This window comes from Grampus griseus, assembly GCF_964374135.1.
Source record: "Grampus griseus genome assembly, chromosome: 12".
Taxonomy (NCBI): Eukaryota; Metazoa; Chordata; class Mammalia; order Artiodactyla; family Delphinidae; genus Grampus; species Grampus griseus.
Window position 1 is genome coordinate 24,451,506 of NC_139006.1, and position 26,663 is coordinate 24,478,168.

General features: G+C 52.3%; 1 protein-coding gene and 1 gene segment (V, D, J or C); both read left to right on the forward strand.

Moving 5' to 3' along the window:
• LOC309830808 (immunoglobulin lambda variable 2-11-like) overlaps positions 1–26,663 on the forward strand; it is an 81,535-nt gene that overhangs the window by 51,730 nt on the left and 3,142 nt on the right.
• On the forward strand, positions 1,704–26,463 carry LOC309830967 (immunoglobulin lambda-1 light chain-like). The gene is made up of 6 exons (XM_082667909.1): positions 1,704–1,776; positions 1,935–2,258; positions 4,227–4,319; positions 4,433–4,722; positions 24,541–24,592; positions 26,016–26,463. The coding sequence occupies exons 1-6, from the start codon at positions 1,731–1,733 to the stop codon at positions 26,336–26,338; spliced, it is 1,128 nt and encodes a 375-aa protein (XP_082524035.1). The 5' UTR covers positions 1,704–1,730; the 3' UTR covers positions 26,339–26,463.

Genomic DNA, 26,663 nt, shown 5'->3' on the forward strand with positions numbered 1-26,663 from the left:
ATGGCCAGGCAGCCCTGCATCCCCACAGATTCTCCAGCTTAATCTGGGGTACAGCCCAGCTGACCACCCCCACATGCAGGCTGAGGGGGCTTCTATTGACAGAAAGGATGTGGTAGGGATGACAGTGATCCTGGGGACCCCGTCTCTCCTCCCAGCCTGGCCCTCATGCTCCCCTCCCTCCCTGATGAAGTTCTGCCCCAAAGGGCCAGGGTCTGAATCCAGGACCCCTGGGCTCCATCCTGGGCTCACCCCACATTTCTCTATTAATCTGGGGATTTACTCTCTCTGGGCCACAGCTTAACCTGCTATAAAATGGGGAGGTATGTACTGACCTTAAGAAATTTTTTTCCAAGTTAAATTATAAAAAGGCCACCAAAGTGTATTGTTAACTAAAGGGAGAATCAGTGAGTTATGAGGTCCTAGAGTTTCCTGTCGTCACCCTGCAGGAATCCGAGGAGAGGGGTTCAGCCATCTGTATGATTTCTGGATAGAATCCCAGTGGAATAGCAGGAGATCCCCAGTTTCCTTAAAAAGGCAGACTATGCTAAGGTAGAAATGCTAGCACCACAAACTCTGAGAGGTGTGAGGTGACATAAAAAAATAAAAAAAGGAGAAGAGATGGTGGAAATCATGATGTTGATGATGGAGATGATGGTGATGATGGTAATGATGATGGTGATGAAGATGATGATGATGATGGCGGTGATAATGATGATGATGATGATGGTGGTGATAATGATGATGATGATGATGATGATGTAAGGGCTTAAATGACCTCAAGTGCCAGGAACATCATCACTCAACTGACCTCCTGGGGAGGAGATAGTATCAACCTTGGTTCCCAAATACAAGGAACCTTGGGTCCTGAGGGGATTACACACGTTGCTATGGAACTTGACACTTTGCAGCTACAGTTCATCCTGTACACTCTACTCTACTAACAAAACCAAAGGGACAGGAAGGGCATTTCTACCCTGAGACATGGTTACAGGAATAACAATTGCACTGTGTAGGTGACCTCTCCGTGCTGGGCTGGGCAGGGCAGGGGTCACAGCTGCTCAGAGTCAGGGCTGGACTCCCTGGTCCACACTCTCTCAGGTGGTTTTTGGGGTGACCTGAGGGAGGGGAGCCCCGGTCTGATTCTACTCCACAGCAGGGGGAAGCAGAGCACAGCCAAGAGCATCAGGACAGAGGGTGGGGCTGCCCAAGTGGAGCCCCAGAGGGAACCAGCCCTCAGGGTCCACCGGTGTCCAAGGTTCAGTGCTCGGCAGGAAGTTGGGACTGACTGTGCCATCCGCTCAGGACACAGTAACCATATTAAAGGGTCTAATTCACAGTGAACCCCAGGACACCCAGTGAAAGGGGCACAGTGGCCACGGCCAGGATGCTGCCAGGCCGACAGCCCCACTGGGCCAGCCCAGGAGAGACCACTGGATGGTTTCCAACAGCGGTCATGTGGTCGGACATAAGGAAGGTGACTGTGACCTCAGACCTTGGAGGCCAAGTCTGATTTTCTGGACATGCGAAGCCGTGGAGGAAGCTGGGTGACAGTCACCTGGGCTGATGGTTTGGGTGACTCCCATCTCAGTGAGGAGCCCCAGGGGGGTGTAAATTTGCATAAACCCAAACCCTCACTGCCCTGCTCAAAGCTCTGAGAGGGAATAAAAGGATATGAGTAGAACCTAGAGCTGCTGTGGTGTCTCGGAGGCAGAGCTCAGGGCATCCACACCATGGCCTGGACCCCTCTCCTGTTCCCCCTCTTCATCCTCTGCACAGGTGCTGCCTTCCGGCCCTGCCCGCAGGCTCAGGCCCCCCAGAACCCTGGGCTGGGCCTGCCTCAAACCCAGAGTTCAGCCCAGGCACAGCCTCAGAGTGGGACCCCTCCTTGCGAATAGGTCCTTCATTCTCAACCCCTCTCCCATCCTCTCTTACAGGCTCCGTGGCCTCCTATGAGCTGACCCAGCCGCCTTTAGTGTCCGTGGCCTTGGGACAGACGTCCAAGATCACCTGCTCTGGAGACCTACTGGACAAAAAATATACATATTGGTACCAGCAGAAGCCAGGCCAGGCCCCTGTGCTGGTCATTTATGAGGACAGCAAGCGGCCCTCAGGGATCCCTGACCGATTCTCTGGTTCCAGCTCAGGCAAAATTGCCACCCTGACCATCAGCAGGGCCCAGGCCGAGGACGAGGCTGACTATTACTGTGAGTCAGCTGACAGCAGTGATTATCTTCACAGTGACACAGGCAGACAGGGAAGTGAGACACAAACCCCCTCCCCGTCTGGCTCACACTCTCCTCCAGCCCCAGGAGGACTATGAACAAAACAGTGACAGGTCTGGCCTGGTTCCTTAAGGTCTGAGCCCCCGAGGCTGCCCCTCCTCCCAGCCCTCCAGGCAGGCTCTGCACAGGGGGCTCAGGAGTGATTATGGACTGGCAGGACCAGGCTGGCTCAGTGTCTGGGCTGTGGTGTTGACTTGAAGAAATAAGACCTGAATGAAGGACAGACAGCGAGGGCAGAGACCCAGTGCTAGTGGACCCTGGATGTCCACATGGCGCTGACTGGCCACTCATCAACCCAAATCTCTTGGATGGATGGCCAGAACCACCCAGCTCGTCAGAGCTCTGGAACCTCCAGGATCCCGTGACAACCTGGGACTCCAAACGAGGCAAAGCAGCAGAGTGGACAGAGTGGGGGCCGCCACGTCCCTCCTCCGGGCTCTCTCCTATTCCTCTCCTAGTTCTCTCTCCTATTTCAGACACAAGTGACTGACATTGTGACTTTGCAGTGCTGCCCTATCCATTACCTACACTATTTGAACCACATATGTAATTTTCAATTATCCAGTAAACGCTTTTTAAAAATTAGGAGAAACCGATGCAGTTAGTTTCCATAATAGGTTTTGCGTAACTAAATTACTTGAAAATATCATTTCAATATGAATTAAATATTAGAATATTGATACATTCTACACTACACTCTCCTAAATCTTTGAAATGTGCTGGGTATTTCAGATCTACAGCACATCTCACTGCGACCACCCACGTTGCATGTTCAGAAGCCTCCTTGGCTTGTGGCCACCATGTTGGCCAGAGCAGGTGAGATGGATGAGGTCTCCTTGGGGTAACCGTGCGTGTAGTACATACTCACCACACCAAGAGGTGACGGAGGGTCCCAAGCCCAGAGTCTTTGCTGGAGAGGAACTGCTGAGCCATTTTCCACCCAGACCGGGGATACTGAGGGTACCTCAAAATGAGGAGATTTAATACGTGTATCCGTGTGACTTCTTTCCCAAAGGCAAGATAGTAAATACAACTACAATTTTAAAGGTGGTTCTGAATCGTTAAACACATTTTTATTACAGTCTGTGGAATGAATGACAATAGTCTGTACGTTTTTAAGTAAATAGTGTCACATCATCCCTTTCAGTAGGGAGATCATTTCCATAAACCCCACAAGTCATAAAGTTATATTTTGTGAATAGATCTAGATGGAAAGGTGGACCATAAGGAATATTTTAGTGACATTGGATACGGCTCACCTGAATACAGAACAGAGGGTGGTGACAGGAGGGGCTCAGGGGGCCTGGAGTAGGGATGGAGGAAACTATGGGGGGGGTTGAGGGGGGAGGGGGGAAGGGGCTGAAACGTCAGGCTCTGAAGTCAGTCCCTTGGATGGAATCTTGACCCATGCATCCCTGTCTGGGGGAATCTGGGAAAATCATTTACCCTCCCAATGGTTACTCCTCCTCCTGAGACTGGGGAGAGGTTGTGCCTTCAGCAGAGGGCGCTGTGGGATTATTTGGTGCCCGGTGAGGTGCTGCAGGAAACTCACCAAAGGTCTGGCATATACTGGGGGCTCAAAAGTTGTCATTCTGTTAAAGTAGCTATATGTGTAGGAAGACGTCCATCCTGGGGGCACCAAGGGGCACTGTGGTCCTGGCTGGGACCCTCATAGGTCCATGTCCCCTGGTGAGGGCTCAAGTGCAAAGGGCATGACTGACGCTTCCTTGAAGACACCTCTCTTGAGAAGAGTAAATGTCTCTCTGAAACTCACACGTGGCCCTTCTTCTGACCCCAGGGAGTCCCCAGCGTGAGGCCTCTGGGCTCAGGGCTCAGCCAGGAGCTGAGACACAGGATGGGGAGGGAGGAGTAGATTTGCATTCACTGCTCCTCCCTTTGCGAGCTGCAAGGGGAGAGGATAAGACAGAGACCTGGAGAGGCCAGTCCAGCTGGGCAGCCTCAGTGCAGAGCTCGCAGAAAGACCTCCCACCATGACCTGGGTGCTCTTCTACCTCCTGCCCCTCCTGTTCAACACAGGTCAGAGTGGCCCAGGGACGCGGGGGCCTCCCAGCCCCTCCCTCCAGCACAGTCCTGAGGGTCACCTGCCCAGTGTCAGTGCCGTCAGCCAACCCTTGCATTTCTGTCTGCAGGTCTCTGTGCTGTGCCTGTGCTGACCCAGACCCCGTCTGCATCTTCTTCCCTGGGAGGCTTGGCCAAGCTCACCTGCACCCTGAGCAGTGAGCACAGCACGTACTACATTGAGTGGTATCAACAGAGAGTAGGGCAGGCCCCTAGGTATCTGATGAAGCTGACCAGTGACGGAAGCGTCACCAAGGGGGATGGGATCCCCGACCGCTTCTCAGGCTCCAGCTCTGGGGCTGACCGCTACCTGACCATCACCAACATCCAGTCTGAGGACGAGACTGAGTATATCTGTGGTGTCAACTATAACACTGATGGCCAGGTTGGATACCACAGAGACACAGACATAGGGGAAGTGAGGCCAAAACCTCCCTCCCTTGCCCTCCGTCCCACGGCACCAGGGTGAGCTGCTCCCTGTCTGTCCCCGGAGTCCTGACCTTTGAGTCTTCTCCTTGCAAACCCCTCACCCCCAACCTCTCCCCGAGTCACCCCCAGGGAGAGGCAGACACACATTAAAATTTAGGTGGTTTTGACGAGGTGGGATTCTGGGTCCTCCTCACAGGCCTGTGTGGGCAATGCTGGGAGAGACCAGCCCAGCCCAGGGCAGAACAGGACACTGGGAAAGGGCTGAGCTGAGATGACCCTGTCCCCAGTAGCCCCCAGGCCCTACTCCAAGTCTCTCAGGGAAGGAACATGGATCTTGGCATGCAGAGGCGACATGCAGGTCATGGTACCAAGTGTCCTGACTTGGGTGCCCCGGGTGCAGAGCAGGCCCCTGGCCAGGACTGAGGGCTCAGCAGGAAGCACTGGGCCTCTGGGGAGGGAGGATGGGAACCTTGACCCCATGGTGGGTGCAGAGCTGGGTCCTTAGGGAGTCATGAGGCGGTAAGGGTGTCTGTGGCAGTACAGACTTGGAGCTCGGCCGGGCTTCTCCTGCTGGGGAAGGGTCTCAGCTTTGGTGCCAAGAATGGCTCCCCATTCACCCACAGGACGTTGTAGGGACCGGCCAGCACCACATCCACTGGGACAGCAGCAGGGATGGGGAACGGGGATGCTGAGCTGGAGAATATGGTCCCCTTACCCCAGTCGGACCCCCAGTGACTGAGGCCTGAGAGGCAAAGTCCAGGAGCTGCCCGTGGCCTGGAGGACTCCACGGGGGCAGGAGGGGAGGAGGTGGTTGGTCTCCCGGAGAGGGATGGACAGGGGGCCGGGGGCAGGACTGGACAGGACATCAGAGCTCCGTCCTGCAGTGACCTCTGTCCCCGACTCTGCCGGGACTCACAGGGGACACAGGGCCCTCTCCTGTCACCCCATCCCGGAAAGGGTTGTTCTCTCCAAGGCTTTGCTGTGACTTTGTCCCTAACAAGGCCTCCTGCAGGTCCCACTAGTGGGGAGTGTCCTGTCCCCCTTACACTGTAGGAAAGGGAGCCAGGAGGATGGCAGTGAGTAAACCCACCCCCATGCGGGTCCCACCACATCCACACACCCCGGGGCCTGTGCTGCTAAGAAGTGAAGACAGCAGGAGCCTGTGACGGACGCACAGAGGGACAAACGGCACGATGTGAGGACAAGGATGGAAAAGGGAAGACGATGAGACCATACCATGCTGTGCTTAGATGGCGACCCACCAGGGAGGGATCTGCCCCTATGGACTCGATCAGAGAGAGATGGACACCCATTCGAGGGCATCTCTCTGGTCAAGGTCATAATAGGGTCAGGGTCTGGGTGAGAACTGTCATCCTGTCTGTGAAAGTGACTGAGGAACAGGGTGGAGGACGGTATCTCCTCCCAGGTTGGTCCGCACCTGTGGACATAGGATTAGTGACCTTATAAGAAGAGACCAGAAACACACCCCCAACCCCGAGTGAGCCACTGAGACAGACCATCTAAGGACAGAGCCAGAAAGCGCCTTCAGGGAGCCGGGAGAGAGCTTGCACTAAAAACAATATTAGGGCATCTTGATCATGGACTTCTGACCTCCAGAACCTTGGAAAATAAATTTGTGGTGTTTAAGCAACATGTGGGTGGTATTTTTCCATGGCTGCCTGAGCTGACTAAGACAGGAGCGGGGAACACTTGTGTGTAGGTGTTTATGGGAGCATTAGTCTTCATTTCTCTGAAATAAAATCCCAAGGGTACAATTCCTAGATTGTACAGTAATTGCATGTTTAGTTTCATAGTAGCTGCAAAGCTGTTTTCTAGGGTGGCTGTACCACTTTATAGTCCTACCAGCAACACCTGAGCCACCAGTCCCTCTGCTGCACAGCCAGCATTGGTTTTGCCACTGTTTTTTACTTTAGCCCATCTGCTCCATTCTGACTGGTGTGTAGCGGCAACTCTTTAGGGTGTGATTGACGTTTCCCTAATGACTCATGGGGACCATCTTCCCATGTGCTCATCTGACATCTGTACATTCCCGAAAAAATGTCTGTTCGCATCATTTCCCAAATTCCACTTGGATTTTAGTTGTTTTGTTTATTGATTAGTTTTGACACATTTTTTAATGTATATACAAGTTTTTTGATGAATATGTGAGTGGAAAGTATTTTCTCCCACTTTACTGGATTTTTCAACTCCATAAAAAGGACTTTTATAGAACATATGCTTTTCATTTTAATGTATTTCAATTTATCTTCTTCCTTTCACAAATCATGCATGTATTGTCAAGTCCAAGAATTCTTGCCTAGGTCTAGATAAGGAAGACATTTTTCCTTTTATTTTTAAACATAAAATGAAAAAGAATGTATATGTTGATTTGAATCACTTTGCTGTGCACCTAAAACTAAAACAACATTGTAAATCCACTATACTTCGAAAAATAAAAATTAAGAAACTTTAAAGAAATATAATAAAAACCCTGCCAGATGTACCTGACCAGTGTCACTGTGTCTGCTGCTGGAATTCTGGGCTCTCGCAGCAGCATGACCGTGGTCCCCGCAGTGCCAGCTTCCAGCACTGTCCAGCCCACCACACGATAACCTCATCCCCAGAGAGGACGCCTGTGTGTCCCCAAGGCCCAGAGGGGAGCCCAGGAGCGGACTGAGAGGTGTGTGCACATGCTGGGGCAGGGGCAGCCTTTCTCACTCAGCACCAGAGAGTTCTGGGGACCTGGACTCAGGCCTGGAACTCAGGTGCCAGTTTAACTCCTCCTTGGATCCCAGCTGTTCTCTGCTCAGCAGGGAGCCGGTCACAAGGCCAAAGGTGGCAGGAAGGAGATTTGCATGAAGACATCCCTTCTGAGCATAAGAGAGGCCCAAAGGCCCCACCCCAGCTGTGAGCTCAGAGGCAGAGCTCAGGGCATCCCCACCATGGCCTGGACCCGTCTCCTGCTCCCCCTCCTCACTCTCTGCACAGGTGCTGCCCCCAGGCTCAGCCCGAAAAGTGACCAGAGCTCAGCCTGGTCCAGAACTTCAGCTCAGCACAGGAGCTGCCGCAGGGGGCATGAGGCTGCAGGGATGAGACCCTCTTCCTCACCCTCACTCTCCTCTCCTCTCTTGCAGGTTCTGTGGCCTCTTCTGCGCTGACTCAGCCACCTGCGGTGTCTGTGTCCTTGGGACAGACGGCCAGGATCACCTGCCAGGGAGACAGCTTAGGAAGCGGTTATGCTCAATGGTACCAGCATAAGCCAGGCCAGGCCCCTATGCTGGTCATTTATGGTGATAGCAACCTGGAGTCAGGGATCCCTGACCGATTCTCTGGTTCCAAATCAGGCAAAATTGCCACGCTGACCATCAGCAGGGCCCAGGCCGAGGACGAGGCTGACTATTACTGTGGGTCAGCTGACAGCAGTGATTATGTTCACAGTGACACAGGCAGACAGGGAAGTGAGACACAAACCCCCTCCCCGTCTGGCTCACACTCTCCTCCAGCCCCCAGGAGGACTGTGGAAGAACAGTGACAGGTCTGGCCCAGTTCCCCCAGATCTGAGCTCCCCAGGCTGCCCCTCCTCCCAGCCCTCCAGGCAGGCTCTGCACAGGGGGCTCAGGAGTGGATTATGGCTGGCAGGACCAGGCTGTCTTAGTGCTGTCTGGCCAGGTCGGGAACTTCGGCCAGAGGCCCTGTATGGAAGGACAGACAGAGGGACACATCCCTCCAGTGTTAGTTTTCCCCACATTTCCATATCGTTGTCACTGGGCCCCTCTTGGCCCAACTGTCTAGGATTTGACCACAGAATGTCCCATCCCATCTGATGCTGAAGCCCCAGGCCCCCATGGCAGCTGGGATTCTGAATGGAGCACACCAGAGCAGTGGGCATTCTAGCATCTACCTCCTTCTCTCTTCTGGCCTCGTCTACTCATCCACAGCTGCTGGGAGCCTGTGACAACTCACAGCAGTGCCCTCACGGGGAAATGCTGTTGGTGCAGAAAATGGCCCCTACCCCAGTTTATCCCCCTGGTCAGAGAGGTTCAGGTGAATGATGGCTGAGGCCACCATCCCCAGGCTCTGACTCAGTTTAGGATGACCCGAATGGGCCAGCTTTAACTCTCCTGCAGAACCCCGAGTCTCCATTTGTGTGACCAAATCCCGGGTCCCTCCCCTCTGCCCAGTCTCCCCTCCTCATCTCCTTCCAGATTTCCAGGACATGCACTTAACGTCTCAGAATCAGCTTGCAGGGAACCTGATCTAAGTTGGCCAGCTGTTCCCAACATGCTCATCAGGGTCCCGAGGAGGTTATATATACCCGCAAGTCTCTGTTTTCCCACCTAAATCCACAATGTGCTCTTCAAAATCCCCAGTTAGATTTGATTGCCCTTGAATTTTTATAAAAAGGTGCATTGGAGACCAATAAGCTACAGTGAGAATGTTTGTGAAAGAAACTGGCAAAGAACGATTTCTCTATCCAAAGTGATGACTGAAAACTGTCACCACTATCATGCTGTCCTATGATTAGGTGTTTTAAGTGATGGGGACCACCAAGAACATCTATTCTGTTTCAAAGTAGGGCCCCAATTTCACAGTAGACGCCCCCGTTATACCAAAGCCTTAGTTTTCATCTGAAACAGGATCCAGGGAGGAACTGGGTTGATTTTTGCACAGCTATTGACCCATCAGTTGGCTGGATATGTTTCTCCTTCTTGTAAAGAAATAAAACCTTGACATCCTACAATGCATGGCTTTCCTCACAAAAAAAAGCCAGTGTCCAAACTCTTAGACGTACAATGAGGAAATTTCTGGGTGACCTTGGAAAACAGTGAATTTACACCCAAAGACCATTTCCCTGGCAAATGCTTAAACAAACATGTGACAACCTGAACAATGGCACATAGATCTCCTGCTTCACACAGAATTCTAGATTCTCCAGGGGAAAGGTCCACATTAGAAATATTAAAATGCCACCTGTGGATTTTTTTTAAAAGAAAAGCCGAAAGTTTCCTCCAAGTGCACTCCTGTCTTGCATGAGGGTGGATGTCTAATTTGGAGGATGGAAACCACATGGGAAAAAATTACGTTCAAAAAGTATTGACAATTACAGATTATTAAATGTACAATTAACTTGTCACACTAATGGACCATGAACCAGCAACAGATGGTATTTTATGCACCGAATCCCTAAGACCTAAGCAGTAATTCCAGGATTCCTCCCGAGGCGAGATCATGAAAAGGCTGCCCTCGTTGCTTTGAATCTGGAGTGTGTTGTCCTTGGGCTTTCTGTTCAGCCCCACGGGGAGCAGGGCATTGTCAGCCTCCAAGGTGTCAGACGGCCCCAGGGGAGGTGCAGCAGCGCCCCCAGAGGCAGTGGGGAGAACTGACAGGAAGAATCTACAATTCAGGCTGAAAATTTCCCACAGCCCCCTCCTGGCCCAGTCTGGTTCTAGAACATTCAGAAGAGGCTATTATTTAGGGATTAAGACATCTCTCTTCTCTCTAGCCCCCAAGTGAACTTGGCGTTGTCATTCCCTCTCTCAGCCCCTGCCTTTCCCTGTCAAGTGAGCTCCTCGAGTCCTGGGCTCCCAGTCACAGAAGCAAATCTGCAGACATTTATGGAAGGCAGTGACTGGTCAGCCACACGGGACAGTAGACAGGGCTCAGGACCAGAGGCACATGCAGCAGCTAAAGCCCCAGCACGGCTGCATGGTGGATACTTGGCAGGGGAGAGGCACTAGTAACTCCCCCGAAGGTCTTCAGCCCTCAGGTAAAGTAGGGAAGGCCGAGGGGTTTGTCTCAACCCGCCTGTGTCAATCCTGTTCCTGCTCCCTGGGCTCCAGCCTGTGCTAAGCAGCTGCAAAGACCCGGATTTATTACGTGTGAATCCCCTTTGCTCCACCTGAACACATGTCACTTCTACCCCTCAAATTCTTAACTCAGAGAACATATTACACTGGCCCTGAGCTGGGTTTACATCCCAGATCCCTCAAGTTTGCCCTGTCCTTTCAGATCCTCCAACACACCCGACTCCTCCCCACTGGCCAAGTCTCAGCCCTTCCCACGCTCACTTCTTACTACTTGGTTCTCCCCAGTCCTGAGGGTAGCTCCAGAGTTACCACTTTGGGGGGGGCCCCAACCTCTGATTACAGAACAGCCTGCCTGTCATTGTCTGTCTCTTCTCTGGATTAATTATCCCCACAGCACACACCACGATGGGGTTCTTTCCCCATCACTAGTTTCGTTAACTGATGCATTTGTGCTCAGACTTTTCCTGCTTGGTCGGAATACATTTTTTTTTTTTTTAATTTCAGGACTCACTGATGAAAAGAAGAGGCATGAACAGGCGGGACCTATTGTAGTCTCACCAAGACAAGTTCTCTGGGTGATCACAGATTCCACGTGGGACCTAAGATCTTGCCAGCATCCAGGTCCCTTGTCCCTATATGTTGGCCTTGCTTTCATTCTTGTGGATGACAGACTTCAGGATGGCTGCTGCAGCTCCAGCTATCACACCATGTTCAAGAGGAAAGGATCTGCGTCAATTCCTGCTATTTCTTTCCTTTACAAGAGCAAGAGTTCCCCGAGATAAACTCCAGCCAACTGACCCTTACATCCCATAGAACAGTGCTGGGCCACCTGGTCAAACCTGATAGCCAGAGACCTGAAAGAAGCAAGTGTTTGGCTTTTAAATAAACACTGCAGGCAATGTGCAGGTGACCGTGGTGGAGATTCTCTGCCAGGTGTGCAAAGCCACTGTGTCCCCTGCACTGCCCCCCACACAGGATGGAAACACCCTTCAAGCAGGGACTGTGTCCTGTTCATGCTGAATTCCCTGGAGGGAATGTGCCAGCTCAAAGTGGGTCTGAATGAACATTTCCCAGTGGGTGTGGTCCTAACCGTGCCTTTGGAACTGTAGCCGCCACCCCGCATCAGGCCCATACCCAAAGCTGGCACCAATAAGAGTCACCCCCTGAGGGAGGTGTCCCCACTGCCCATCCAACCTGCGTGACCTCCCACCACGCCACAGACAGGAGCAGGGATGCCTCCGTGAGCCCAGCCCCCTCCTCTTCCAGATGAGCCTGTTCATATCTTCACGGGTAATCTCAGCCCCTCGTGCCAGGACGTGAGGCAGACAGAGCCATGGAGAGGGAGTAAATCCTGATTGGGGTCACCATCCCTGGATCAGGGAAATCACCACCTGAGCAGTGGGCTCTAAAATCTACACCTAGAACTGAGTCTCCGCCTCCAGTGTGGAGCAGCCACCAGGGGGCAGCAGAGGTAGCCCGGCAGAGCCACCTGGAGGAGTGGTGTCCTGGGCATCAGGGCTCCAGTGCAGGGGAAGGAGTAACCAGGACCTCACACCTGATGACAAGTGTCCTTCCGTTTCTACAGTGTCACCTTCACTCTCAAGCACATGTTTCTGTCTCCGTGTGTCCCAAGTCCTGCTCTTGGAGACGGTGCCTGTTTCCTTGCCCCACACCCACTGCCAGCCCACCTAATACTGCTAAAAAGCCACCGCTGTCCAGAAATGCTCATCCTCCCTGTGACCACACGTTGCCACTCCCTTCCCTGTGCTCGGAGCCCCCGTCCTCCAGACACAGCTGCTCCTACTCCCTGGAAGCTCTCCCACTGCCCTCACACCTGTCCCTCCACTTACCCCTTACAGGGAAGGGGGGGAACCAGAAATTTCCACACTTCCTGTTTCCCAGTGTCTGACACACAGCAGTCACTCAATCAGCTTTCCGTAACTGTGATGTTTATGACATATATATTTTCCCAGCAACTGAAGGGAAATGGATTAGGACTGACATTCCCTTGCAGAGTTATCAAACCCTGAAGCCCCCTCTTATTCTCTCACAGAGCAAACATTTCTTTTAGCCCCTTGTCTGTTCCTGCCCCTGAGGCACAATGGGGACACTACAGCCCCAGGAGCTCACAGCCCAGGGCAGACACAGCACCGCAATGGCCTGGAACACTCCACGTGCTTTGTCAAACTGTGAATTTTATTCAGTCTTGGGCCCAGGAGCTGTGATGGGGGGAGAATCCTGTACAGTCTAAGCCTCTTAGTGTTGCCCGTGGAATGAGTTCAGAGAATACAGACCCACCTCTGAGCTCTCAGTGGCCAGGCCCGTCCAGGAGTGAGGCCAGGACTCAGACTGGGGTGGAGATGTCACCCCCAGACTATGGGACAGCAGGTGGAGGAGGATCCCCCGGGCCGAGGCGGGGTCTGCAGGGGCCACCCCTCCCTCTCTGTGTCCCTGGGGACTGAGCCCTTCTCTGAAACCACAGAGCTCCCCAGGCAGACCCCCTGGGCTCCGGCTGATTCGCACCCCCGGCAGCTCTCTCTCCAGCAAGGGGATAAGAGAGGCCTGGGAGGCGCCCTGCCCAGCCTAGGCCTCGGGGAGCAGACTCGGGGTGCCTCCACCATGGCCTGGACCCCCCTCCTCCCCGGCCTCCTGGCTCACTGCACAGGTGCTGCCCCCAGGGTCCGCCCACCCCTGGCCCAGGGCTCGGGGACAGGCTTGGCCCTGACTCTGAGTTCAGCAGGGCGCTGCCCGTGGGGACAGGAGACTCCTGGCCCTGCCGCAGGATGGGGGACTGGAGGGGCCGAAATCTCCCCACTGTGCTCACTGCTGTGTGTGAGCCCCGAGGGGCTGCGCCTGCCAGAGAAAGTGAGGGGCGTTCTCATTTGTTCAGAGGCTCCATCCACCAGCCAGGCCCATGGGCCCCTGGGGCTGAGACTGACGGGAGGGGGCGCCCTCGGGGCCCAGAGAATCTTTGGAGCTTAGTCCAGGCCAGGCAGGTGGGGGTCTCTGGACATGCATTCTTCACCTCCAGCCCACCTGTCCTTTTCTCTCCTGCAGGCATTGTGTCCTCCTATGAACTGACTCAGTTGCCCTCGGTGTCGGTGTCCCTGGGACAGACGGCCAGGATCACGTGTGGGGGGAACAACATTGGAAGTAAATATGTTCAACGGTACCAGCAGAAGCCGGGCCAGGCCCCTGTGCCGGTCATCTATGGTGATGGCAACCGTCCCTCGGGTATCCCTGACTGGATATCTGCCTCCAAATCGGGGAACATGGCCACCTTAACCATTAGCGGAGTCCGGGCTGAGGACGACACTGACTATTACTATCAGTCATATGACAGCAGTTATAATCCTCATGGTGACACAGGCAGATGGAGAAGTGAGACACTAACCTCCCTGCCTGGCTCGGCGCTCACTCCACCCGCCTCGGAGCAGCTGGAGGACAGGCCTGAGGCTCCGGTGTCCTCTGTGCTCTCAGGACCTCTGTTTATGCTGCTGAGAAATGGCGAGTGGGGATTCGGTCCTGAGTCATGGAGACTGTCGTCAGCACCCTTGAGCCAGAGGGTTCCCCTTGCCAGCTGTGTCCTAGGACAGCCGTGTCCCCTCTCCAGGCTCAGCTTCTCCACTGGCTTCTCTCAGGAGGGGGGGAAGATTCCAGATACAGGAAGGAAAGCTTCCGGCCCCTGGTGGCTGCTGGTGGCCCCTGACTCACGGAGCTCATTCTCGTCACTTGTGCCTGATCGTCCTGCACTGAGACCCAGGGCCTCCCCGCAACACCCTGAGGCGGGCCCTCAACACCATTGCCCACAACCCTCTAAGAACTGGGCTTCCCCACGATGCCCGTTCCTTTGTAATTTGACATCTGAAAATTGTCATCAGAAGATTGTAAAATGTTCACATCACTCCTTTACATATATTCATCAGAGTCTAAAAATCATCATGATTTGATATCCACTGTCCTTAAAATTCTTCTATAACATCCATCTTTCCTTCTGCTTAGACTTGTTTCCATTCCACATCCCTTACTACATTTGGTCTGCTCATACATTTTCATACCTGGAAATCTCATTCATTATCCTATCATACATCTCTGTCATAATAATGTACATTCATTTAAAATTTTTGAATTTGTTTCATTTCCCGTGACCTTAAGTGCTAAAAGGTTTCTCCCACATTGTTATATCCTAATTATTAGCAGCAGAGTTTGATCAAAACAGCATAAATGCATTGACATTTTCATAAATGACTATTAACTAGTGTTGATTCGTGGATCCATCAATTAATATAATTTACCTCTAGAATGAAGTAAGTCCAGCATCAAAGCTGTCCTGGCTTGCGTTTCTATATGAAACATGGAGAAACTTTGGTCCATCAATAGGAGTCTTGTAATACAGTGTCACTGCCTGATATGAACTCCTTCCTAGTTATATGCCAAAAATCGTTCGTGGTTGATGGTCAAAAATAGTTTCTCTAAATGATTTATCAGCTGACAGCTCCGTTTCATACTCTTGTAATTTTGTGGAAAGCAAAGGATTGGACGGACACCACCCGACTTCAAGAGGACTCGTGTGAGAGGCAGTTCGATGCACCTCCAGACCCCTCAGGGATGAGGGCTCATTGCCTCATATACTGGGAGAGCCTGCAAGCCGGCTCCATCCCAGAGTCAGCTTCTCGGGGAACCACCCTCAGAGAGGTGTCACCCAGCCACTTGTCATTCATTTTCTCGGGGATAAACACCGAGAAGGCTTGAGCAGAACTTACTAGTTCAATGTATTGCTCCTTTACTTAAGAGGTCCCTTGTGTAAGAAGATATAAAGATTGGGGAAAATTTAAATATCATCTTAGTGCAGCTTTGCCAATATGATATCTTTTGAGAAAAATACTTGCATCTTATCATGTGTTTTGAGTATATGCTTCCTCCAAAACCTGAGGCTGACTTGAATCGTTCAATCTATGGAAGAGTCTGACCGAGTGATCTAATTTGCACAGCCAGTCCTCACTGCCAAATGTACTATTCGGACGATGTCCTGTTGGAAGCCTTCCCACTGTATTTGTCAATACAAGTAAACATGTTAGTGGGCATTTTGAGGAACATCATAAATCACTGAAAATTAAAAGATGTGTCTGGTGAGATCAACATTAAAATGATGTAAATCTTCTGCGTTCACTTATCTACATTTATAACTTTTTAAAAACAAGGTAAGTCACAAGGCTATTTGTCGTTATTTAATTAGCAACAGATACTATGGGACACCATGTGAGAAATAAATGTCAGAGTATTTAGTGGTTTGGCTTTTAGTAAGAATGAAGTAAGAATCGAATATAAATCACATTAGTCTTGTTAGCCATCAGGACGGAAGCATTTCCTATGAATGGAACAAGGATGTGAGAATATTCCATTCTCTTGGACCACCCTCCCAGGGTCCCAAGAGGATTCACCTGGCTGATAGTTGCTGGTGGAACAGTTAAAGGACCAATGGCTGCTACAAAGCCACCACCTGCCAAAGTGGGGTCTCCTCGCCGTGGGAGTGTACCCGTCCCAGGTGTCAGTCCAAGTCTTTGGAAAGGACCTGGAAAACAGGTTCTGCCCTACGAATATAAACCCACCCGGTCAGGTGGGGCAGGACCTGCTGGGCACTGGCCATGCCCACTCCAGCACAGGGAAGGGTTGGGCAGACCCTGCAAAAAGCAGTTCCTTGAGCTGGAGGTAACTGGTTTCTCCCAAGTTCCAGACACAGTCAAGACTAGAGTGAGATGAGTAAGACACCCTCCTTGTCTGAGAAATTTAAGGAAGTGCCCCAAAACTCAGTAATCAAGAAAAATAATATTTTGGGAATTCCCTGGAGGTCCAGTGGTTAAGACTCCATGCTTTCACTGATGAGGTCACGGGTTCAATCCCTGGCTGGGGAACTAAGATCCCATAAGCCCCATGGCACGGCCAAATTAAAAAAAAAAAAAAAAAAGATAAATAATATTTAATGCAATATTTTTAAAAATTGAAATTAAAGCCCCCCAAAATCCATATGAGTAAAGCACTGAAACAGTAAGTAAAGTGAGGATCTGACCATGCACCGATGTGACTCACCTTAAGCACCCCCACCCCAGGACAAGCCGGGACTCCAGGAAGATGAAGAACAGAGTCTAGTCCCTGCACCCCTTCCTCCCCCTCACGGGAACCCCCCGCCCCCACCCTCAGGTCTCATGCCTCCCACAAGCCACATTTTCTGGCGTTGCTTCCCTTGACAGCTGGTTTCTGCTGCCCTGTACCGGGCCCTCCCCCTCGGGCTGCATCCCCGGTGGCTGGACTGGGAGAGTTAGAGGTTAAAGCATGGAAATTTTCCAAAGCCCCCAGTTCCAGGCTGGGTCCCACCACCATGTCCAAAAAGGCTGGTCCTCCCAGGTCTCCGGCTGGTACTGGTAAGTCCCAGGACACGGTCTTTACACCAAGTAGCTGTGTGTCTTAGGAAAGAAACTCTCCCTCTCTGTGCTTCAGTTTCTTCATCCGTAGAAGCTACCAGGTCGGTGAGTCTGTGACGTCTCCAGAAGCAGTAGGATTCTCTCCCCATTTGCTGGAGGACAGTGCAGGTGGGGGGCTGCACCCCCAGGATCGCCAGAGGAGCTGGGATCTTCAGGGTTCCCCGGGCACCCTTCAGAGGGGGCTCAGGAACCACAGAGCCAGATCCTGATTCCAGAAGCTTTGTCATATCTCCAGACGGACACTTTGTCCCCCTCTGCCTCAGACCCTCCAGGCCCCAAGAGTAAAACACTGAAGATGTTAAGAGAAGGACCAGCTGCTTAAGTTTTGGGGATGGTGGGGAGTGGGGAGCTGGGGAGACCTAGGCCTGGGAGAGAAGACTCCACTGTGACTATAGGCAGGTGTCTGGGGCCTGTGGGATGTAGAATGGGCAGGGGGCTGACCAGCAGGAGGCAGGGGGCGCCCCTGACACGGGAGCAGGGCAGAAGTGACTGGACATGACACATCCCTCCACTCCAGGGGAGATAGGTGGGGGCGGGGCACAGAGGAGCCAGGGACCCTGAGCAGGGGATCTGCTGTACAGGACAGCTGGACCCAGACCTCTCTGGCTCAGCCTGAATCCAGCCCTCGGCCATTCTCGGTCCAGGGAGGGGGTGGGGACAAGTCTGGGCGGCCAGAGCTGCAGCTGCACCAGCTGGGAAGGCCCTACCCATCCCCCGAGGGTCCCCAGCGTCCAGCCAGACCAGGATTTCCGATTGCAGCCACCACAGGAGGATGTGGTCTGCGGTGGCGGCTGCCCAGAGACCGTGGCAGGTACAGGGTAGAGGCTGGGGCACAACTGGAATCACCGAGTTCAGGGACAGCCCCTTTTTCTCCCCGAAATCTGGGGCTGTCCCCAGTGGGTGGGGGGGACCACAGCTTCTGGGCCCCGGGCAGTGGGTGAGTGTCACACCCACACAGGGGTGCGGGGAGGGAGCAGATTCAGCCTGGACCCTGGGGCAGGGGCAACGCAGCCCCCAAGGTGCAAGGGGCCCAGGTCCCAGGCTGGAGTGGGCCAAGCACCACAATGGGGAGAAGCTGGACTGAATCAGGGCCTCCCAGGGGCTCCCCCATATCCTGCATGATGGCTGGTAGGGCACCCACACCCCGTTACTGTTCAATGCCTGGCCCATGTCCAAGGCCAGGGATCTGTCTGTGTGTGCTGTATGTCCAGCCCTCAGCACCCGGCCCGGCAGCCTGGGGTTCCTCCAAAGCTGCCTTATGAGTTTGGTCAAACTGTGAGGTTTTGATCACCATCATCACCTTCCTTCCCTCCTTCCCCCATCACAACCGTCATTATCAAGAGCTGTGGAGGGTCTGGGATTTGTTCCTGCCCGCAAGCTAAAAAGTGAGCCTGCCGCAGTTGCACAGATGCTGGCGGACACAAGATGCTGGGTTGGAGACAAAGGCCAGCATGTTACTCCCAGCAAGAGAGGCAGCCGGCATGTCAGCATCATCCTGCGCTGGTTCTCTGAACCCCACAGGGTGATGCAAAGGGGCCAGGAGACACCTGCACATCCAAGCTGGGGACCCCAAATCTTTTCTGCCGGACAGTAAGCATGTTTTGCTCCAGAGGGAGATGCTATCTCTACCCTCCAGGGTCATTCATTACACAAACATACTCGAAAAGATGATCCAAAACAAAGGCAATCCGTTCCTTTGCTCGTGAGACGTGCAGAAATACAGAGATCCGTGGACATTGTCTCCCAGGGACCCTTATCTATATGAAGAAAATGAAGTCCCAAGCTGTGTGCCTGTTAACGCATCCCATGGAACAGGCTGGACCGATTTTCACCAAATGTAGCAGGAAAGTTAAGGAGCATCGGCCTCAAAACGTGGGCCAGGGCTTCCCTGGTGGCGCAGTGGTTGAGAGTCCGCCTGCCGATGCAGGGGACACGGGTTCGTGCCCTGGTCCAGGAAGATCCCACATGCCGCGGAGCGGCTAGGCCCGTGAGCCCTGGCCGCTGAGCCTGCGCGTCCGGAGCCTGTGCTCCACAACGGCAGAGGCTGCAGCAGTGGGGGGTCTGCGTACCGCAAAAAAAAAAAATCACGGGCCAGACACCTCTGAAAGGGCCCTCCCAGGAAAGTCACTTTGGGGTCCATCCCTGGGAGGCCTCTTTCAGATTTGCTGAAACAGAAGATTGGGAGGGCTGCAGAGCTGGACTTAAGTTGACATAGATATTAGAGCTCCTGTGGCCAGAGAACAACTGGAAAGCCAGAGGGTAGGTGCTGGCTGTGACAAGTGGGAACTTGCAACCTGCCACTTGGAGTTCTTCCTACACCCGGCAGCCTGACAGCACCAGGACCTAGAGGGAGGGGCATGCCCTGGAGCTGCGTGAGGGCCAGGCCTCTTGACGGTGTGGCATCAGGAAAGTACGGAAGCTGCTTGAACATCAATTTCTTCATCTTCAAACAGGGGAGAAAAAAAAAATCTCAGCTCAGCAGGGAGCCGGCCCGGTTGTCAGCACTGGATAGACAGCATCCCTCTCATCACTGGATCGTGTGTTATCTCCCTGGGCTTCAAAACGGACCCCAGCCTAAGCAAACACGTGATCACACTGATCCTCAAGGCCTTCCTACCGCAAAGGAACTGCCCCTATTTTACAGATAAGGAAACTGAGGCCCAGAGGGAACCTCGGTCTGGTTGGTGTCAACATTCATGACTTGACGTTTCTTCTTGAACGACGGGTATAGAATCACTCCCGCAGGGCCCTTGCCTGGCTGAGAAGCTGAGTGAGGAGTTGACCAGGGACACTAGCCAGGCTTGGCCAAACCAACCAAGGAAGGGCGATCTTGACTGGCCGGAGTGAAGGCTGCAGGGACCAAGCCAGAGGACTGGTCAGAAGAGAAGCCCCAGCCCACTGCACTCAGGCCTCACTGACTTATTCCACGGGAACTCGGCTGCCCTCCCCGGCCCCTCCAGGCCCCAGGGAGATGCTCCACAGCCCAGGGACGCAGTTGCAGAACAGGGAAGGAGAATAGGGCAGGTGTGCCCGACCCAGGGACCCGGGGGCGGGGCTGGTGGGCGGGCTTTGCTGTGAAGCCCTTGAGCCCTGGATCCTGACCACAGCAGAGCAGTTAGCAAAGGCCCCCCTGGGAGACGCCCCAGGAGTAACAGCCATGGATCCTGAAGGGGGCCAGGTGCTGGGGGCAGGGACAGAAAAGGCCCATGCAGAGGACAGGGCCACGAGGGCCAGGATGCCCTGGGACGGCCACTGCCAACAAGGGGAACTGGGGGCACCTGCCGATCCCCCTCCAGGGAGCCCACATCAGCAGGTTGGCCAAGGCGCCTTTGACCCTGAGGGCACATGAGGCCCAGGTCAGGCCAGGTGGGCCCATGAACACCCCAGGGGTCAGAGCTCTGTCCCCAGGCAGCCCTGGCCTCTAATAGTACTGGGCCTGGCCATGGGCACCCATGGCCTGCTGCCCCCGATGGCAGCATGGCCCCCCACATGGAAGCCCCGGGAAGTCTCCAGCTTCTGGAGCCTGTGGGACAGGTAAGAGGCCGAGGGAGTTGTGGTACAGGGGGACTGGAGGTCCCTTTGACGGGGTGCAAGGGTGAATGACTATAGAAGAGAGGGGCAAGAAGGGAGAATCATCCGTAAAGAAGGGGCCTGAGCAGACAGTGGCTTTATTTAAAGTGTTGACATTTTGTCTAGTGTGAATTTGTTTGTATTGATTTTTCTTCCTTAATACTATATTAAAGTATTATTTATCTCAATGACTGGATTTTTTTGGTGCCCCTTAAGTTTTGTGCCCAAGACTGGTGCCTCACTTGCCTCGCCCTGGACCTCTGAGCAGGGAGAAACAGGGCAGCAGGGGCAGGACGTACCCAGAAGACACTAATCACTTTAGGGGCAGCAGCCCCACAAGGCAGGTCCTGCCATCATCCCCATCTTACAGACAGGGAGAGAGGTCCAGAAAAGTGAGGCAACCTGCCCAAGTTCACACAACACATGGGCACGGTCCCAGGACTGTGGAAATCCCGGGACTGAACAGGCACCAGCATGTCCTGTGTTTTAAGAAAATGGTGCAAGAGAAGGGGCAGTTTACAAGGCGTCCAGAGAAGGAAGCAAGTGTTTGGCTTGGTGTCCCCCAAGGAGGCCAACTCCTCAACTAAATTCCTGAGTGTTTAACTGGGGCCAAGCCTGAACAAAGCGGGGTCATATCCAGGCATTGGGCAGACCCATGGGTCATTTTAGGAGCAGTAAGATGGGAGGGGGGATGCCCGAGCTGGTCTTACAGATCCAGGGTGTTGACACGTGACAGGGCGCTCCAGACAGAGGGAATGGTGGGGGGTCCGAGGAGGAGAGTGAGGTGGCACAGGCCCGCAGGGAGCCTCCAGAGCCGGGGAGAGCGGGGTGCAGACTGCTGGGGTCTTGTACACCTCATCCTTTATCCTGGGGTCCAGGAGGAGTCACTGAAGGATTTAAGTGGGGAGCTGTCAGAGTCAGGTTAGTGTTTTGAAAAAATGGCTCCAGATTGGAGACCAGTGTGAGGCCAGATTAGAGGATGGAGAAGGGGCAGTGGAAAGGGGATGGGGATGGGGTGCTGGTCCATGGTGACCAGGTACCAATATCTCCTATGGAATTGGCAAGTGAATTTAAAGTGACATTATCATGATGGGGAGGAACGGGCACAGTCTCGAACTGTCTATAAAAGACTAAAATGTACACCCTTTTTAGCAATATGCAGTGAGTCATAAAAGAAAGCGTATTTCTTTAAATTGTGTAATTCCACTTCTAGGAATTCATCCTGAGCAGAGGGTGGGGGGAACAACCAAAGATGTAACCAAAGGTTTACAAGCAAGAAACTCAACATTATTAATGATGGGAGAAAACTGGAAATAACCTAGATATCCAGCAGAAAGCGTGTGACAAAATACAGCATGGAATATCCATCATAAGGAATCTTACACAAACCTCCAAAATTGTATTTCTGAAATTGGGTTTTTAAAGTATGTGTGCATTTTCAAAAGCCTGTCAGAAAATGTAGAAAAATGTCAATGGTGTGTCTCTGGCAGGTGGGATTTCATCTAGTTTCAATTTTTTACCTTATAATTTTCTGTAGTTATGAAAATGTTCACAAGAAGATATATTTCATTTTTATCTTCGAAAATAATTTTTAATACCAGAGTACTATGTGTTTTAAAAAAAGATTAAGCACAGAAGTATATTAGCCTGCAACTAGCTTTTTCAACAGTCTGTTGAGATTTTCTGTATCAGCCCATATGAATCCCCCATGTTCTCCACACAGCTTTGTAAGACTTCAAAGTTTGGATGAAGCAGCATGTCTTTAATGATTCCCCTGTTAATGAACATTTAGGTTGTTTCCACTTAAAAATGTAAATTACAAGAGATGCTACATGGAGACCCCCAACGTGTGTAGCTGTGTATCCATACTAAGTACACTGTGTATCTCCACGGGATAGATGCCTAAAAGTGGGATTGCTGGATCAGAGAGAACAGGCTTTGAAATTTTCGTAGGAGATGCCAGTGGTCCTCCCAAAAGTCTGTTCCAACTTACTCTCACCACAGTGAATGACAGTGCCTTTCCCTCTCCATTGTTGCCAATAATGTGACAGGGTGGATCTTTTTTTATTTTGCATGTCTGATGAGCAAAAATGAGAACAAATGTGTTTGTTTATTTGATCGTTGGTGAAACTTATTTTTCTTTCATATTTTTATTGACTGATTTTATTTCTTCTGTGAATTCACCAGTCATAATTTTGCCTGGTTTATTTTTCGTTCGTTTGGTTGTATTTTCTTAAAGATCCATAAGAAACTCTCCATCTATTTGGGATAGTAACCCCTTATTAAGTATGTACATTGTAAATATTTTTCCCTGATCTGTTTTACACCTTTTGTTCGTGGGGTCTTTCACCATAAAACCTTTTTAATTTTTATATGTCAGATTGGTGGTTTTTCTTAACAGTGTCTGTGATCTGTGGCAAACATAGGGAAGGCATATTCATTTCTATTTTTTTCTATTTTATTCAGGTATTTTCATTGTTTTGGTGTTTGTTTTTACTTCACCTGGAGTTTATTTTTGGGTAGGTAGGAATATAACCTTATATATTTTCCAAATGGAGAGCCAATCATCATATATTTGTTGAATACAAACATAGCTTTTATCCAATACTGAATTATGGATTTATCACATCCTCTCTGTGGTTCTGTTGATCTAATGATCAATTCCCACATCCTTTCCACCCTGTTTTAATTATTGTAGCTTTACAATGTGTTTCTGTACCTGGTAAAGAACAACCCCATCGTTATTATTCTCATTCAGAATATTTGTGTCTCTTCTCCATCATTATTCTTACTGTTGGACTTCAGAATCGGTTCACTAATTTTCAAAAATTATTCCTTTGATGTTGTGCTTGTAATTTCATGAAGTATATGGATTCATTTGAGGGGAACTGATGTCTTTGCTGTTGTGTCCATTAGTCAAGTTGTGTTATATTTTATCCATGCAAATCTTGCACATTTTCTGTTAAGTTTATTCCTAGGACTTTTAATAGAATTTTTATTGAGGTTGTCAGTGTTTCCCAAATTTCATCTCCTCAATAGTTCCCTATTGCTCTTGTGTTCAATCATTTTGGTTAATTCTTGTATTAGTTCTAATAGTCCTTCAGCTGATTGTCTTGGGTTTTGTTTTGTTTGTTTGTTGAAGTAAACTAGCCCATCATCTGCAAAGAACAATTTTATCTCATTTTTCCTAACACACTCTTTGCCCCACCTCATCTCACTTCATTGGCTCGAATCTGTAGAATATGATGAATAATAAAAGTAAGAGTGGGAACCCTGACCTTTAAGATGGTTTTACCTTTAAATGTGAAGGTTGCTATAAGTTTGGGGAGATACTCTTTATCAAGTTGAGGATGTTTCCTTAGATAATTAACTTAATAAAAGGCTGGATATTTGCTTTATTTAATCAGAAATAAGTGTTGAATTTACATTGCTGTTCTGTTAAATTTTGTTTCAAAAATCTCATGTGCACACCTTAAACACAACCATGACCAAATAGTTCCACCGCTCAAATAAAAAAATTCTTGTCCCAATGCAAAGGGTTACCTTCTGATTTAGATAAACTGCATTGGGAGATACAGGGTGCTAAACAGGCTCCTCATCCTCCCACCATGACGCCCCCCACGCTACTGACCAAGGGACCCCACCTCCTCCAGGAAAGGAAGGTCCCTGGGATGTGATGTGACACCCAGATGTCTCTCCTGCACCTCTCATGCTTGGGGAAGGATGGAGCCCCGCTTCCCAGGGCTAAAGTTGCTGGTGGGGTGGGGTCCCCCCTCAGCCTCCCTGAGGACAGACCAGCCCCCATGACAAGGAGGGTGGCCCTGGGGCCTCTGTGCAGCTGCAGGTGGGCCTGGGCAGGGGGTGGAGGGGGTGTCAGGAGGGTTTATGTTCAAGGCTGTGTCACGGTGTGCTGCGTTCGGCGGAGGGACCAAGCTGACCGTCCTGGGTGAGTCTCCCCCTTCCCCTCCTCTTCGGGGTCCACAGTGAAATTTGGGCAGATTTTCTTGTCTTTTCCCTCCTGTCTGGGGCTGGAGTCTCACTCTCCGGAGCCTGTCACCTTCACCCTCTAGGCTGTCCATTGCCCCCAAGCCTGTCATTCTTCACAGAACCTGGTGGGCATGGTGGGGACGGGCTCAGTGACCTTCCTGCCACCCCTCGCTCTTCCCATCCCGAGCCTTCCCTCCAGGCCCTTCTTCTCTGGATGCTGGGATGTCAGCTCCCTCCTCAGGGTGCCCAACCCCAGGGTCTGAGGAGAAGGGAGGGACTGAGGCCCAAGGAATGGGGGTCTCAGGCTGGGGCACTGGGTCCAGGGATGTGGGAAGGACACTGGAAAGAGCTGGACAGAGCATGGGTGTCATCCTGGGATCTTTCTGCTCAGGGACCCAAATGGGGGCTAGTGAGGGACCCCAGAGCCAGGGGCCTTGGAGAGTGGAGGAGGGAAGAGTACACGGGGGAAGGGTAGACGAGTGTCCCGTTGAGAAGGTGGCCTCAGGGTGCTAGGTCCCCATCCTCCTCCCAGCAAGCAGGACACCCCAGGCCGCACAGATCTCAGGACACTCGGGCCTTAAGGGTCACCGCTCCCAGTTACACACTGGACGTGAGCCCCTAGCTCAGACGCCCAGCGTGGGGACTCCTCATAGGGACAGGTGACAGGAACTGACCTGGCCAGGCAGAAAGATGTCCCAGGACAGACAGATCCCCAGCGGGACTTCACAGGTCAGGGGACCCCTCAGAACAGACACAGCCCCAGGCTCAGAACACAACGTTCACCCACATGGAAACTCTCATTTGTGGGACTCCCTGGACCCCAGCCCTGGGGCTGACACTCCCTCCACCCTGGAGGCAGCCCTGGAGGGGTCTCTGTGGTCTCTGTGGCAGCCCTAGAGAGTTGGGAGCTGCGAGGCTGGTGTTAGGGGGACTGTGGGCAACAAAGCCCCCCGCAAAAGGGAAGAGAGCCTGAACGGGGGACAGACAGACGACCTGTATGAGGACACCAGACGAGAACCAGGGGAAGATCTCAGACAGACAAATGCCCAGGACAGAGAGACACCCAGTGGAAAGAGACGACCTCAGGGTGGACGCCAGGCAGCACCAGGGAGCAGAGGGTGGGATGTGGTTTATGGGACGTGGGAGCCTGAGGAAGAGATGGAGACTTGCCAGGGAGCCCCGAACTCCCAGGAGTCCGGCACTGAGGATCCCCCGACAGAAGGTGAGCCACCCCAGCCATGGCTGCCTGACCTCAGGGGAGCAAGGGCCCGCCTGGGATCCATGCACTGGACTTTGGGCACCTGTGCCCGCTTCTCCTGAGGTCAGGGGCTCCTGTGATGGACGCTGCCCCAGTGACCTCCCGTCTCTCCCTCACTTTGCAGGTCAGCCCAAGTCCTCGCCCTCAGTCACTCTGTTCGCGCCCTCCACTGAGGAGCTCAGCGCCAACAAGGCCACCCTGGTGTGTCTCATCAATGACTTCTACCCGGGCAGTGTGACGGTGGCCTGGAAGTCAGGCAGCACCACCATCAACAAGGGCGTGGAGACCAGCCAGCCCTCGAAACAGAGCAACAGCAAGTATGCGGCCAGCAGCTACCTGGCCCTGACGGCCAGCGAGTGGAAATCTTATGAGAAGGGGGTCAGCTGCCAGGTCACGCACGATGGGAAAACCGTGGAGAAGACAGTGTCGCCCTCCGAGTGTTCTTAGGTCCTGGTCCTCACATCCTCAGGGGACTGGAGCCACAGGACCCCTGGAGGGTCTACCCACCCACCCTGGTCCCCCCAGCCCTTCCTCCTGCACCCAATCAACTCTCAATAAAATGTCCTCATTGTCATTCAGAACTCATGCTCTGCTCGTTTTTCTTTCTGCATTTGGTGTCCTGAACTCAACCATCCTCAAAGGGGAACAAAATCCTCTTATCCTTTAAGAAATCAAGATAGAGGATGGAGTCTTGGGACTCTTGTGAGGAATGGTTTCACTGTCACCCAGGAACACCCCCCCCCCGCCCAGAGAACATTCGAGAAGAGGGAAT